The 13,235-nt window shown below is 39.4% G+C and overlaps 1 protein-coding gene across 3 annotated transcripts in view; it reads right to left on the bottom strand.

Annotated features, from left to right (window-relative positions):
* Positions 1-13,235, bottom strand: part of carmil2 (capping protein regulator and myosin 1 linker 2) — a 113,998-nt gene that overhangs the window by 4,384 nt on the left and 96,379 nt on the right. For 2 of the 3 annotated variants that reach the window (XM_084555217.1, XM_084555216.1), the window contains exons 34-39: positions 10,755-10,859; positions 9,807-9,843; positions 6,042-6,110; positions 1,332-1,585; positions 891-1,026; positions 201-290 (exon numbers count right to left, since the gene is read on the bottom strand). In XM_084555217.1, the coding sequence (XP_084411343.1) occupies positions 201-290; positions 891-1,026; positions 1,332-1,585; positions 6,042-6,110; positions 9,807-9,843; positions 10,755-10,859 (691 nt within the window). The remainder of the gene's footprint in view (positions 1-200; positions 291-890; positions 1,027-1,331; positions 1,586-6,041; positions 6,111-9,806; positions 9,844-10,754; positions 10,860-13,235) is intronic. The other variant, XM_084555218.1, reaches the window with a different exon arrangement.

The following is a 13,235-nucleotide window of genomic DNA, read 5'->3' as shown; positions in this document are numbered from 1 at the left end:
TTATTTTATTTTTAATTTTCTTTCACATATTTAAGTTTGTGTGTTTATGTACAAGAGAGTAAAGCTACCAGAATTGCCAGTTTAGAATTACTTAAATCTTTCACAGACTTGATGTCTCATTTAATTGAATTTTGATTATTTTTATATTCCTGAGTTCACCATTCCTATTGGTACTTACTGTTACAAGCATTTGGTCTCACCTTGTGTCATAGCCAGTGTGTCCTCATGGACTGACACAGCTCTGCGTTGTGGAAGGGGCTTCATATGTTGGCATGGCTTAAGAAGACCCTCTGAAAGTATTAAAATACATGCATGAATGAACAACACACACATGTCACTGCCCCAGAGACCATCTCTTGGTCTGGATGATAGATGTGCTATGGTAATTATTTTATTCAGTGCTTGCCCTGATGTTAGTTGTTAGTTGTTATAGACTTGCACAAAGCTCAGGTTATAACTCAACCTCTCCCATACACAGAGTAATCCCAGTGCTGCACTGTTTGCAGCAGTAAAAGAAAATTTTCCAGTAATAAAGGTAAATTAAAATATTACCATGGCAGTGAAAATATGGAAACTAAAAATAATCGCATTAGATTTTCAGCCCTCTTCCACAGACCTGCCCTCTATAATCCCACCACATTGAGTGGACCACTGTTTTCTGATCAAAACTCATATCAGACCTACTGTAATTTGGATTATTACTATTACTATTACTATTACTATAATAATAATAATAATAATAATAATAATAATAATAATAATAATAATGTACAAAATTATTAAAATAAAACACAATTCAAATTATATAATTATATAATTATATATATGAATATATATATATAAAACATATATTTAGATAAAAATGACCTAATGCAATTAGTCAGACATACCCGCGGCCACTGATTGTGCTTTATCAGAATGATGTTGTGCACTCGGAACCCTCTGCGAAGATGAGGCTGAATGAAGCAGTACTTTCCTGGGGGACAGAGCGAAGGCAGCACCCTGGGGACCCTCCTGACTTCCATTCTAAGGATGAAGATCAGAAGATGCTCAATAGGCTGTAATGTAAACAGTATGACTGCTATTTTATGACCACATTGAGGCAGACAGCAAGTGTGGCAGTGTTTTTTTTTTTTGTTGTTGTTTTTTTTAGTGTACCTAAAAAAATAGAAGGCATGGCAATATAATGTCCAATGAAATTGCCCAATTCTTACATTTTCTTAGAAAATAACTATGAAAAGTAACTATTAAAACTGTGAAAATTACATTGTCGGTTAACCATAAATTACCTGAGAGGTATCAAACAATTTTCCAACTGAATGCAATATTACCTGTACTGTTGTCTCTTCTGGCTTGCCATCATTCGTGATGGCTCTGAGCAGGACTCGCTCTGTTGTGCTGCTACCAGAAGGTACTGAAGAGGGACGAACTACTCTTTGTGTAGGAGAACCCATGGTAGGGATGGGAGGTTTGGCTGCAATAGCAGGTTTTGGTGGCAGGCTGCCAATAGGGTGCTCAGAGAGAGTTGGGTAAAGGAAAGGGTCCAGTTGGATGGGGTCTAGCAGTCTGATAGGATGCTTGGGGTCTGTTGAAAACAAAGGGTGAGAGAAATGGAGTTGGTTGGTTCATTTGGTTCAGTAACATCAACAGATGTTCTGGCAGATACAGACAGAACACAGAACATGATAAAACCTAGAGTAATTAAGTTTTGTGGTATACATACTGTACATTATCATTTTGCTCCATAATTCCATCTACTGTATAGACCACGCTTAATTTGGTTCTGCTGTAAAGAAAATTTGTCTGTTGCAGCAGATGAACCCCAGATGGATCAGGTCTGAGAAGTACATGCATGACATTGTCCGTTTTAACTGTCAGGTTATATTTTTGATGCAAAGTCTGCCACACAGCTCTGTAACCTAAAAGTTGAGCTGAATCTCTCAGTTTATGTGTATAAGAAATGCCTGTCCACCTAGTTAGGCTGGCATTCTTCAGCCTTCTTTTTAAGATTCTGACACAAATAATCTATGTATGCTTCAAAGAAAATTCAAGATTATTTGATGCATGGCCCTCTAAGAAATATGTATGGATGAGGTTTCCCTTTGTGATTTAATCTGAAATAGGTTGTGTACTTGTAGAGAAATGAGAACAGGATTAATAATAATGCAGGAATATGCAAATACACAGATCTAATAAAAACTATAGAAACAAAAAAAACAAAAAACAAAAAAAAAACAGGTGAACTGTTTGATGTGTAGTAAAGTGTAGTAGTTTAACCTGCTTATTTTCTGTACTAATAAATTGTGTTTTATATTAAACTGTTCCTTGTGTCATGTATAAACGTACCTTGTTATTGTGCATTCAATACTAAGATATTTAAATAATACACAGGTTCATATATCTTAGCCTGTTTTGGCCGTTTTGGAATACTTAAAAAGTGTTTACTGTATCCATGTTTGCTTTTTTTCAACTGTATGGTTTGATAATTTTATTTATTTTGTTGTTGTTTTTTTTTCACTTTAACCTACTTAATTGACATACTGGATCCTTAAATACACAAAAATAACCACAAACATGAACTGCTTTTGAACTTGAAAAAGTTGAAAAAATGTAAAAATTAAAATAATGTATAAATGTAAAATGACGAATACAGTGCGTCCTGAAAGTATTCAATAAAGCTTCACTATTTCCACATTTTGTTATCTTACAGCCTGATCCCAAAAGAATTCCTTTTCCCCTCAGAATTCTACACACAACTAGCCTGGTCGTTACCATCCTACGTTTCCGCCCGAAATTTGATTTCGGTCTGGCACGGAGTCTGGCCAAATTGACCTTTGGCTAAGCCCCGCCCTAGAATGTAGATTGACCAATCACAGCCAAGAGAGCTCCCACAGGGGTCCGACACTTTTTCCACAGCGCTCCATTGACTTTAACGCAGGCGTCTCATATTTTCGGTCTCGGCAGGCTATACTGTCGGTATATATCCAGGGTATGGATAAGCCCAATGATGTGCGCGCAAAACCCTGTGGAGCTAACCAAAACATCACCGTTACAGCTCAAGTTGCATAGTTGTTGATACGCTAGCACACGCTGAAGAAATACAATGTTATACGTGCGTAACGTTAGTCCGTTTGCTTCGTAATAATGATTATAGAAGTGAATATTGATGTACCCAGCTTTGCATGAACAGTGTTGCTCCTTGATATTGTCAGTCCCAGCCTCCGTCTCGATTAATAGGATATGCGGTGGTTCATTTTTTGACTGTGACCGGTATGCTTTTGCCTCTATTTGGATGCCTTGTTGTTCGTTGCGTTTCACTTGTATGTCCTGAATATAGCCTTCGAACGTATATTGCAGCCCCTTTTGCCTACTTCTATCGGACACTTTATTTGCTGCTTTATAAAAGTTTGACAGAAGTTCAGCAGGAAGAGCTGTCACAGCATAAGCCATGTTGATACCAGAGCCTTATAGATAACCAGAAAACCACAGCCCAGAAGAGAATGTCGGACGTAGCAACAGTAACTAAGGGGGGCGGGGCTTAGCCAAAGGTCAATTGCACTTCCACGGTTCGCGTGTAACCGCGCGGTCCGCTCCAATCAGCGAACAGTTGAGTGATGACGCGGAACTCGCATGCCGAGTTGCTTGTAGTCCAGCGAAGCTTGTAGTTCAACAGCATAGCAACAATGGCGACGGAGGAAGAGACGCTAGAAGCCATCCGGGAAGTTGTCTCAACTCTCGAGAGCATCACGGAATTAAAACCAGAACAAGAGGCTTGTCTTGTCAATTTTATACATGGCAAGGACGTCGTAGCTCTCCTTCCAACTGGCTTTGGGAAAAGTTTGATTTATTTAACTGGAAGCGGAAGTGGTAAGCGTAAGAGTAAGAGCCTGAACTCTGGCGCACAATATACGTCATTACCAAACATTGCTGATTGGTTAAGGGAACTCCAATGATTTTAAACCTCAAAATAAGCATCCGCCCATTATGGAGACAGATTCCTATTACATTGGGCCAGACTAACGTGCCAGACCGAAATCAAATTTCGGGCGGAAACGTAGGATGGTAACGACCAGGCTGACACACAACACCCCATAATGACAATGTGATTTGTTTATTTATTTATTATTTTGAGATTTTTGCAAATTTATTAAAAATAAAAAACTAAGAAATCACATGTACATAAGTATTAACAGCCTTGCCATGAAGCTCAAATGGACTCCTGTGCATCCTGTTTCTTCTAAACTAAGCGATCAGGGGAGAAGGGCCCTAGTCAGGGAGGTGGCCAAGAACCTGATGGTGACTCTGTCAGAGCTCCAGCAGCTCCAGCAGCTCTGTGGAGAGAGGAGAACCTTCCAGAAGGACAACCATCTCTGCAGCAATCCACCATTCAGGCCTACATGGTAGAGTGGTCCGGCAGAAGCCACTCCTTAGTAAATGGCAGCTCGCCTTAGTAAATGGCAGTTTGACAAAAGGCGTGAATACCAGGCGTCATGTTTGGAGAAAACCAGGCCAATACCATCCCTACAGTGAAGCATGGTGGTGGCAGCATCATGCTGAGGGGAGTTTTTCAGCGACAGGAACTGGGAGACCAGTCAGAATAAAGGGAAAGATGAATGCTGCAGAGACATCCTGGCTGAAACAGTAGTAGTGGCTTCAGGACAACTCTGTGAATGTCCTTGAGTGGCCCAGCCAGAGCCCAGACTTGAATCTGACTGAAAATTTTTGGAGAGATCTGAAAATGGCTGGGTACCGATGCCATCTCATCCAACCTGAAGGAGCTTGAGAGGTGCTACAAAGGGAAATGGGCAAAACTGCCCAAAAATAGGTGTGCCAAGCTTGTGGCATCATATTCAAAAAGAACTGAGGTTGTAATTACTGCCAAAGGTGCATCAAGAAAGTACTGAGCAAAGGCTGTGTACAGTATATGTGATTTCTCAGTTTTTTTATTTTTAATAATTTGCAAAAATCTCAAAACAATGTTTTTCACATTGTCATTATGGGGCGTTGAGGAAAATAATGAACTGAATCCATTATGGGATTTAACAAAATGTGGAAGAGAAGCGCTGTGAATGTTTTTTCCGGATGCACTGTGTATCAAAAAACAGACTTTTATGAACATACACATATTATTGTACTATGAAATTAAAACTATCATATCTCCAGTTGTCTATTTTCTTTCAACGTCAAACAAAAACTGGGAGAGTTTAAAATTGCACTTTGGAGTGAAGTTGACAGCAGCTCTCCAGTTGACCTAGATTTTTGTTAGGGTGCTTTGAAAGCTTCACATGATATGATCACACCAGAGTGATCTTACAAATCGTCACCCTGTTAAAATAATTGCCTAACTCATTTTTTCAAGTTTTTCAGGAAACACAAAAAACGTCACCAAAAGTGTGTCACACACTTGACATAGGCATTGTCTTAAAGGGATACAATCACATGATCTGATCAACTGAGGATGCAGGCAATTTTACCATAGGTGGCCGGCGTCATGAGGAGATGATTTTGGCAAAAAAAACAATTCTGACAAAAAATGACTTAGGCGATTATTTTAACCGTGTGACGAAATGTGTATCATAGACTTACAAATGTGTATATAAGATATTTAAAACTGTGGGGAAAAATGGGGGGAAACATATATATATAAAAAAAAGAATAATCAATCAAAAATTTCATAACCTGACCTCCTATTGAAGACCTCTGCCTTAAAAGATAAATTGGTGTTATTGTATATTTTTTAGAATTTAGAATTTTTAACCATTGTGACTACAACAGTTGAGGACTATTTTCAGCAGTGAACAGATTTATATTGTGCTCTTGAAATGTGATTATCAATGTGTGTTAATAGAATAACATGTCCCCCAGTGCAACAGTGGGATTCAGCGATCTACATGTAATAGTTTTTAAACTTGAAAAAAGAAATAAGGAAGGCATTGAACACATACAATGTTTGCTAGTAGGATCAACTCATTGCTGGTTTGGTTATCCACGTGGTAATAGTACTACTAATACTTTGAAACAGGAGAAAATAAAGTTGATACCTGATGATGTGGACATAGTTCTGGGCTTCCTGTATATGCAAGTTGGTTCAGATTTGTCCAGGATAGCACCTAAGGGACAGAGAAAGTGCACAATAGGACAGCTGCAATTTCAACACAGTGCACCATTTCCATTAACTATATTATTTTTTGTGTCATGAAACATTAGCAGGGCGCTCAAGTTTTGAACTTAGCTTGGAGTGAGGGGGGCGAAGGTGTTTGACGATAGTGTATTAGTATAGTATCAATCTAATAAAGGACCTTTAAACCAAATAAAAATTTTTATTTACGACTATCAGGACGAAAAAAAAACAACCAGAACTAGATGATCACAAGCGATCACAAAGGGGTCCATGCTGTGGCGAAGTCATCCCAGAGCGGGATGCAGAGGCACAAGTCACCAGTAGCACCCCCTATAGACAGTATTGCACGAAACTTTGTTAGCTTGTAAGGAGTCATCCACAGATTATTAGGGGTCCATGTAAACAAAGTTGCAGGATCCCTATTGTTTTTCTTCAGATTTTTAGGGGTCCGTGCAACGAGTTGCAGGATCCCTATTGATTTTGTATAATATTCTTCTTTGCCTTCGTTTTTTTCTATTTCCCTAAAAGTGTCTGCCCAGGACAAAACTGCAAGGGCGAAAGGCATCAAACCTGGTAACTTGGTAGAAGTCCTGCCATTCCACTTTGCCAAGGTATCAATACACATACCTACAGCTTGGTGGCGCTATAATAAGACAATTTACATTTTGGAGCAAAATCAACTCCTCCTAGCCCATTCATCCAATTCTCACCAAACTTGGCATGTATCACTTATAATGAAAAATGAGATAATGAAATTTCTTCAAAAGAACTTTAGCAGGGTTATTCATTACAAAGTTAATTAATTTTTACGTTGTGGCGCAGGATAACTCCAAAGCTAATATTTTGTGAAATACATACCCAAACATAATCAAACTTCATATCATTGATTATGATAGGATTCTGTACAAGCACCCCAACTTTTGTAGGGGGCACTACAAAAGCAACATTTCAATATCTCAAAAACTGCTAACTTAAATAGCTAATTTCATGAAAGTTGGCATACACAATCTGTAACATATTGTGTAGACGCCCATCAAGTTGTGTAACATTACATCTACAGGGGGTGCTACACGTGACACGGAAATATTTCATATGACTTTAAAGCCTATTATTTCTGCAGTATTCGCCCAATCCTTATGAACCAACCGTCAGCCAATGAAGCAACCGTCAATATAATATGCTTGCGTACAATCATGCCAAGTTTTGTGAAATTCGGCCTGTAGGGGGTGCTACAATGACTATATGTTTATATCTCACAAACCACCACAGTAAACGCATACAAGCCCACCAAATTTCGTTGCTTTCGGCCCGCCTGACTCTCATTCACTTGTCAGCCAAAGGATTCCTCCACAACACTCTGCCTCCTTTCAGGCCGTGTCCAACCTCTTATGCCTCTGCGTCCTGCTCGGGGACGACTTCGCCACGGCATGGACTCCTTTATGTTCGCTTGCGATCATCTAGTTTCTTCTTCTTATATTTCTTCATCTTAATGTTCTGCGTAGCCAAAAATGTCTGCCCAGGGTAAACTGGAGTGGCGAAAGGCATCAAACCTGGTAACTTGGTAGGAGTCCTGCCATTAGGTGGTGCAATAATAAGTCAATTTACGTTTTGGCTCATAACTCGAGAACAAAAGAAAAAGAATAAAAATTGCAACACTAGATGATCGCAAGCGATCATAAGGGGTCCATGCTGTGGCAAAGTCGTCCCTGAGCGGGACGCAGAGGTATAAGTCACCAGTAGCACCCCCTATAGACCGCAATGCACGAAACCCGGTGGGCTTGCAAGTACTCATCCACAGATTGTTATTGTCAAATTTCAAGCAGTTTACCGTGGTGGTTTGTCAGATATAAACAAGTAGCGTTTGGCAGGAATGGCAGGACTTCTACCAAGTTACCAGGTTTGATACCTTTCACCCTTGTCCTGGGCAGACACGTTAGCTACACAGAATAAGATTAATCATTAAGGCACAGAAGAATGAAAAACGCAACAAAATCAATAGGGATCCTAAAACATCGTTGCATGGACCCCTAAATATAAGAATAACTAGATGATCGGAAGCAATCATAAAGGGGTCCATGCCGTGGTGAAGTCGTCCCCGAGTGGGACGCAGAGGCATACGTCACCAGTAGCGCCCCCTATAGACCACATTGCATGAAACTTGAGGGGCAGCCGTGGCCTACTGGTTAGCGCTTTGGGCTTGTGAGCGGAGGGTTGCCGGTTGCCTTGAGCAAGGCACCTAACCCCTCACCTAACCCCTCCCCGAGCGCCGCTGTAGCATGGCAGTTCACTGCTCCGGGTTAGTGTGTGCTTCACCTCACTGTGTGCTTTGTGCGTTCACTAATTCACGGATGGGATAAATGCAGAGACCAAATTCCTTGTATACACAAGTATACTTGGCCGAGAGACACTTAATCTTAATGGGCTTGTAAGGAGTCATCCACAAATTATCATTGTCAAATTTCAAGTAGTTTACTGTGGTGGTTTGTGAGATATAAACATGTAGTGGTTGTAGCGCCCCCTACAGGCCGAGTTTCACGAAACTTGGCATGATTGTACGCAAGCATATTATAATGAGGGCTGCTAAGTTTCATAAGGATTGTGTGAATACTTCAAAAGTTATAGGCCTTAAAGTCATATGAAATGTTTCCGTGTCACTTGTAGTGCCCCCTGTTGACGTAATGTCAACCTACTTGATGCAATATTTTACAGATTGTGTATGCCAAATTGACATAATGTCAACCTACTTGATGCAATATTTTACAGATTGTGTATGCCAAATTTCATGAAGTTAGCTATTGCAGTTTTTGAGATATTGGAATGTTGCTTGTGTAGCGCCCCCTAGAGAGGGTCACAAAAGTCGGGGTGCTTGTACAGAATCATATTATTATCAATGATAAGAAGTTTGATTAAGTTTGGGTAAATACTACACAAAATATTAGCTTTGGAGTTATACTGTGCCAAGCCATAAAAATGAATTAGCCATTAACTCTGTAATTAATAACCCAGCTCAAATTCTTTTGAGAACTTTTCATTATCTTTGTCCATAGATGATACATGCCAAGTTTGGTGAGAAAAACGGGCTAGGAGGAGTTGGTTTCACTTTGAGGGCAATTTTTTCAAAATGGCGGACAAAAATGGCAGGCCGAAATGGGCGTGGCCCAGTCCATTAAAACCACGGCTATCTAAGGAATCAGAGGGAGAAAGAATTTTGTGTCCAAGACACACGGTTCTCGAGATATGAGCCAAAACGTAAATTGGTTTATTGTAGCGCCACCTAGTTGTAGGCATATGTATTGACACCTTGGCAAAGTGACATGCTAGGACTTCTACCAAGTTACCAGGTTTGATGCTATTTGCCCTTGCAGTTTGCCATGGGTAGACACTTTTGGCTAAGCAAGGGAGAATCATAATAATAATAATAAGAATAAACGTCATTGCATCTACCCCTAATAAGAAGAAGAATAAAAATTGCAACAAAATCAGTAGGGATCCTGCAACGTCGTTGCAACAAAATCAAGGGATCCTGCAACGTCGTTTGCATGGACCCGTCATAAAAATCACAACAAAATCAATAGGGATTAGGGATGCACCGAAATGAAAATTCTTGGCCGAAACCAAGAAAAGGGAAAGTAATAGGAAAAATGATTTGCGAATCAATTATTTATTTTGTTCACAGAATGCTTACCTTCAGAGTTGGCTTTTCTCAGTTCTTCATCTTTATTCTGAAACAGACATATTATTCAGATTTAAACTTGTGCAATATTTGATCAATAATATAAAAAGCAATTTACTACCTGCCAAAGCATTGGCAAGGAGAACAATTTACAATCTGTTGGTGTGGTTGATGTTGAGCTTTGTAATCACTAATTAGATCAAATACATAAAATCTAATAAAAATATGACAACATTTTGGTAAAATATCTGAGGACTCGAGGAAACTGATGATCAAACAATTTGGACCAGAGGCCTTATTCAGATAATCATAATCCAACTTTATTTGGAGGTAAAACTTATTACACAACAAACGTGTGTGCACAGAACTCTTATGTGGACAGTAGCTAAAGTTGAAGCTAGAGTCTTGTCTGTAAAGTGTGCTTAATGTTTAAAACAGATAACTTAAATAACAATGTTACTGTTGTTTTCAAGCTATTAAATAAGTAATAGCTTGTGCTGTTGCGTGTGCTATTATTACTGATATAAATTACAAACAAAACTGATGAATAAGAGCCTAGCTGTAATTAAGAAAAAAAATTGATAACATTATATCAATAACATATCTGCACACTATGAAGCCTTAGTAAAGCATTAGTACATACTTAATTCATCATTTATAAAGCGTGAGGCCTACGAATGGCTGTGGCTGGTCCACGAACCAGAGGGTTAGCGGTTCGATCCCTGGAATGTGCCACATGCCGAAGTGTCCTTGAGCAAGACACTGAAACTCCAGTTGCTCCCAGTGCGTGGCACTGGTGCGTGAATGTGTGTGTGCTTGTGTGAGCGAATGGGTAGATGTGTCTGTGACTGTGAGGCGCTTTGTGTACCAATAGGTAGAAAAGCGCTATATAAAAGCAAGGCCATTTACCATTTACATTGATATACATTAGTAGGCAGTATATAAATGCACCTAGCCTACCTGATTTACCTTAGTGTCAGAAGGTGGAGTTTTGGCCATGCCCATTCTTTGCAGCATCACCTGAATCCTATGTTCAAAACCAGATGTGCTCTCAGATGCATGTTTCTGGAAGACAGTACATGAATGTTTACAAGAGTAAATATGAATGTCCAGACAATGGCCATACAAATCAAATCAAATCAAATCAAATCAAATCAAGCTTTATTGTCATTTTGACATACATATAGCTGTAATGCAGAGAGAAAGAAAAAGATTTCGGCGTGGGTGGCAGCAGTGGCCTCCCAGAACACTGTTCATTAAAAAAGTACAGTCGGGAGCAGGGGTCGCATTAACTGAATATTTTCCGTCATTGACCATTTTTTTAAAAAAACTGTGATGGAAAAATGGCAAGTGACATTATTAATTGTCAATTATCTCTAATCACAGTTTGCATTCCAAACATCTTGGAACTTTTGTCAGTGCACAATTGCCTGGTACACTGATGCACACGTCAGAGCTCGGCTAACTGCTACCAAAGTGGAGGAATTGGATGAAAGCATGTTGCTAGGACTGAGGGAAGGCAAATTTTATTTATAAAAACTACCTGATGGAAGCCTTGATAAAAGGGGTTTTGTGCAAATTGTGCAAAAAAAAAGAGTTTGCATACCACTGAAGCACTTCAAACCTACAGTGCCATCTAAATGCAAAGCATGCTGCAGTGAGCAGAGAAACCACCGGAGTCCTGGTCCGAGTACAGACAAGGCCAGGTTTATTTTCTTTCTTTCTCTACTGTTTTGACTTGAAATGCAATTAAATGCATTTTTCCAGACATAAAAAAAGCTTGAGTTTACAATATTCAAGTCTGAATATGGTAGCCATATCTGTGTCTATTATTTGATTCAGTCATCCACTAAAATCCATTTAAATTAAAAATGTCATTTTTTGGGGTAAATATTGTTGCAATTAAAATATGATTCTCGAGATTAATTGATTACAAAGCCACTAATTAATTCGATTATTTTTTTTAATTAATAATTTCATTGTTCATATGCAGTGTTGGGCACGTTACTTTTAAAAAGTAATTAGTTATAGCTATTAGTTACTTCTCCCACAAAGTAACTGAGTTAGTTACTGAATTTCTCCACTATAAGAGTAACTAGTTACCAGGGAAAGTAACTATTGCGTTACTTTTAAAAAATATATGTTTAAATACGTCTAAGAATTAGATTTTTCTTCTGAGTGTAATGCACACTTCACATGTACATTAGTAACGCCATTTATTTTAACGCCGTTATTCCCAACACTGTTCATATTGTTAGCTCCGGCTAACAGGAGATGAAGGTGTCTACGTGCGGAAGGAAGGACCACTCTTGAGACGAATATCTCGCTTTACTCACTTTACTGGAGGTTGGCAGCAAACACAGTTAAGTTACATTCACAGCCAAACGCTCCAGCTCCAGCGCAGACAGACTTATGTCTGCACCAAAGCAGGCGAGCGATCATAACACAGGCTGTATCTACCGAAACTCTACCATAGTGGCACAGGCACTAGATATCTGATACATGGTTCCAGGAGGGATTAAAAGCTATGAAATTACATTATAACACATAAAAATATCTCAATTTGATTACTCAAGGTGAGAACAACAATATTAACACCACTACAATATGAAACTACTGGGGCCACAGTCAGTTATTTTTGTCACTGCAGAGAAAAAGGCTGAAAAAGTCTGCAACAGGCTGAATGTCCACTCCCTTGAAAATAAAATGGACGAGATCAGACCGTTGAGAAAAATGTGCAAAAAGTGGAGAGACTGCTGCATGTTTGTTTTTACTGAGTCCTGGCTTAAGGACAACACACTGGACACGGCCATACAGCTGGAGGGAATGACATTGTTTTGCATGGACAGAGATGCATCTAGCTCCGGTAAGAGCAGAGGAGGGGGACTATGTGTTTACAGTGCTTCTGGAAAGTATTCACAGCACTTCACTTTCTTCCACATTTTGTTATATTACAGCCTTATCCCAAAACAGATAAAATTCGTATTTTTCCTCAAAATTCTACACTCAACACTACAGAGCCCCACAGGGGACATGGGGGGAAAAAAAATGATGGGTGAGAAAAAAAAAAAGGGCGGACTTTTGCGAGATCTCGCAAAACTTTCTCGGGATCTCGCAAAACTTTCTCGGGATCTCGCAAAAGTTATTCTGGACCAGACCAGACTGGTGTTTCGTTGACGAAAGAAAACGAGCAATGGAGCACGACTTGGAGAGCTTCTTGAATTCAAGAGATCCCAAAAGAGGACATAAGTCGAATGAAACTTTTGTGAGATCTCGAGAAACTTTTGCGAGATCCCGAGAAACTTTTGCGAGATCCCGAGTAGGGATGTGCGATATTTTATCGTTTACGATATATCATCAAAAACATTCCCCACGGTAAGAATATGTCATCCCGCAATAAAAACGATAAATTTCCATTGAAGACGTATGTATGTGCGCGAC

Source organism: Chelon labrosus, assembly GCF_963514085.1.
Source record: "Chelon labrosus genome assembly, chromosome: 11".
NCBI classification, from domain to species: domain Eukaryota; kingdom Metazoa; phylum Chordata; class Actinopteri; order Mugiliformes; family Mugilidae; genus Chelon; species Chelon labrosus.
This window is presented reverse-complemented; position numbering and strand designations above follow the sequence as displayed.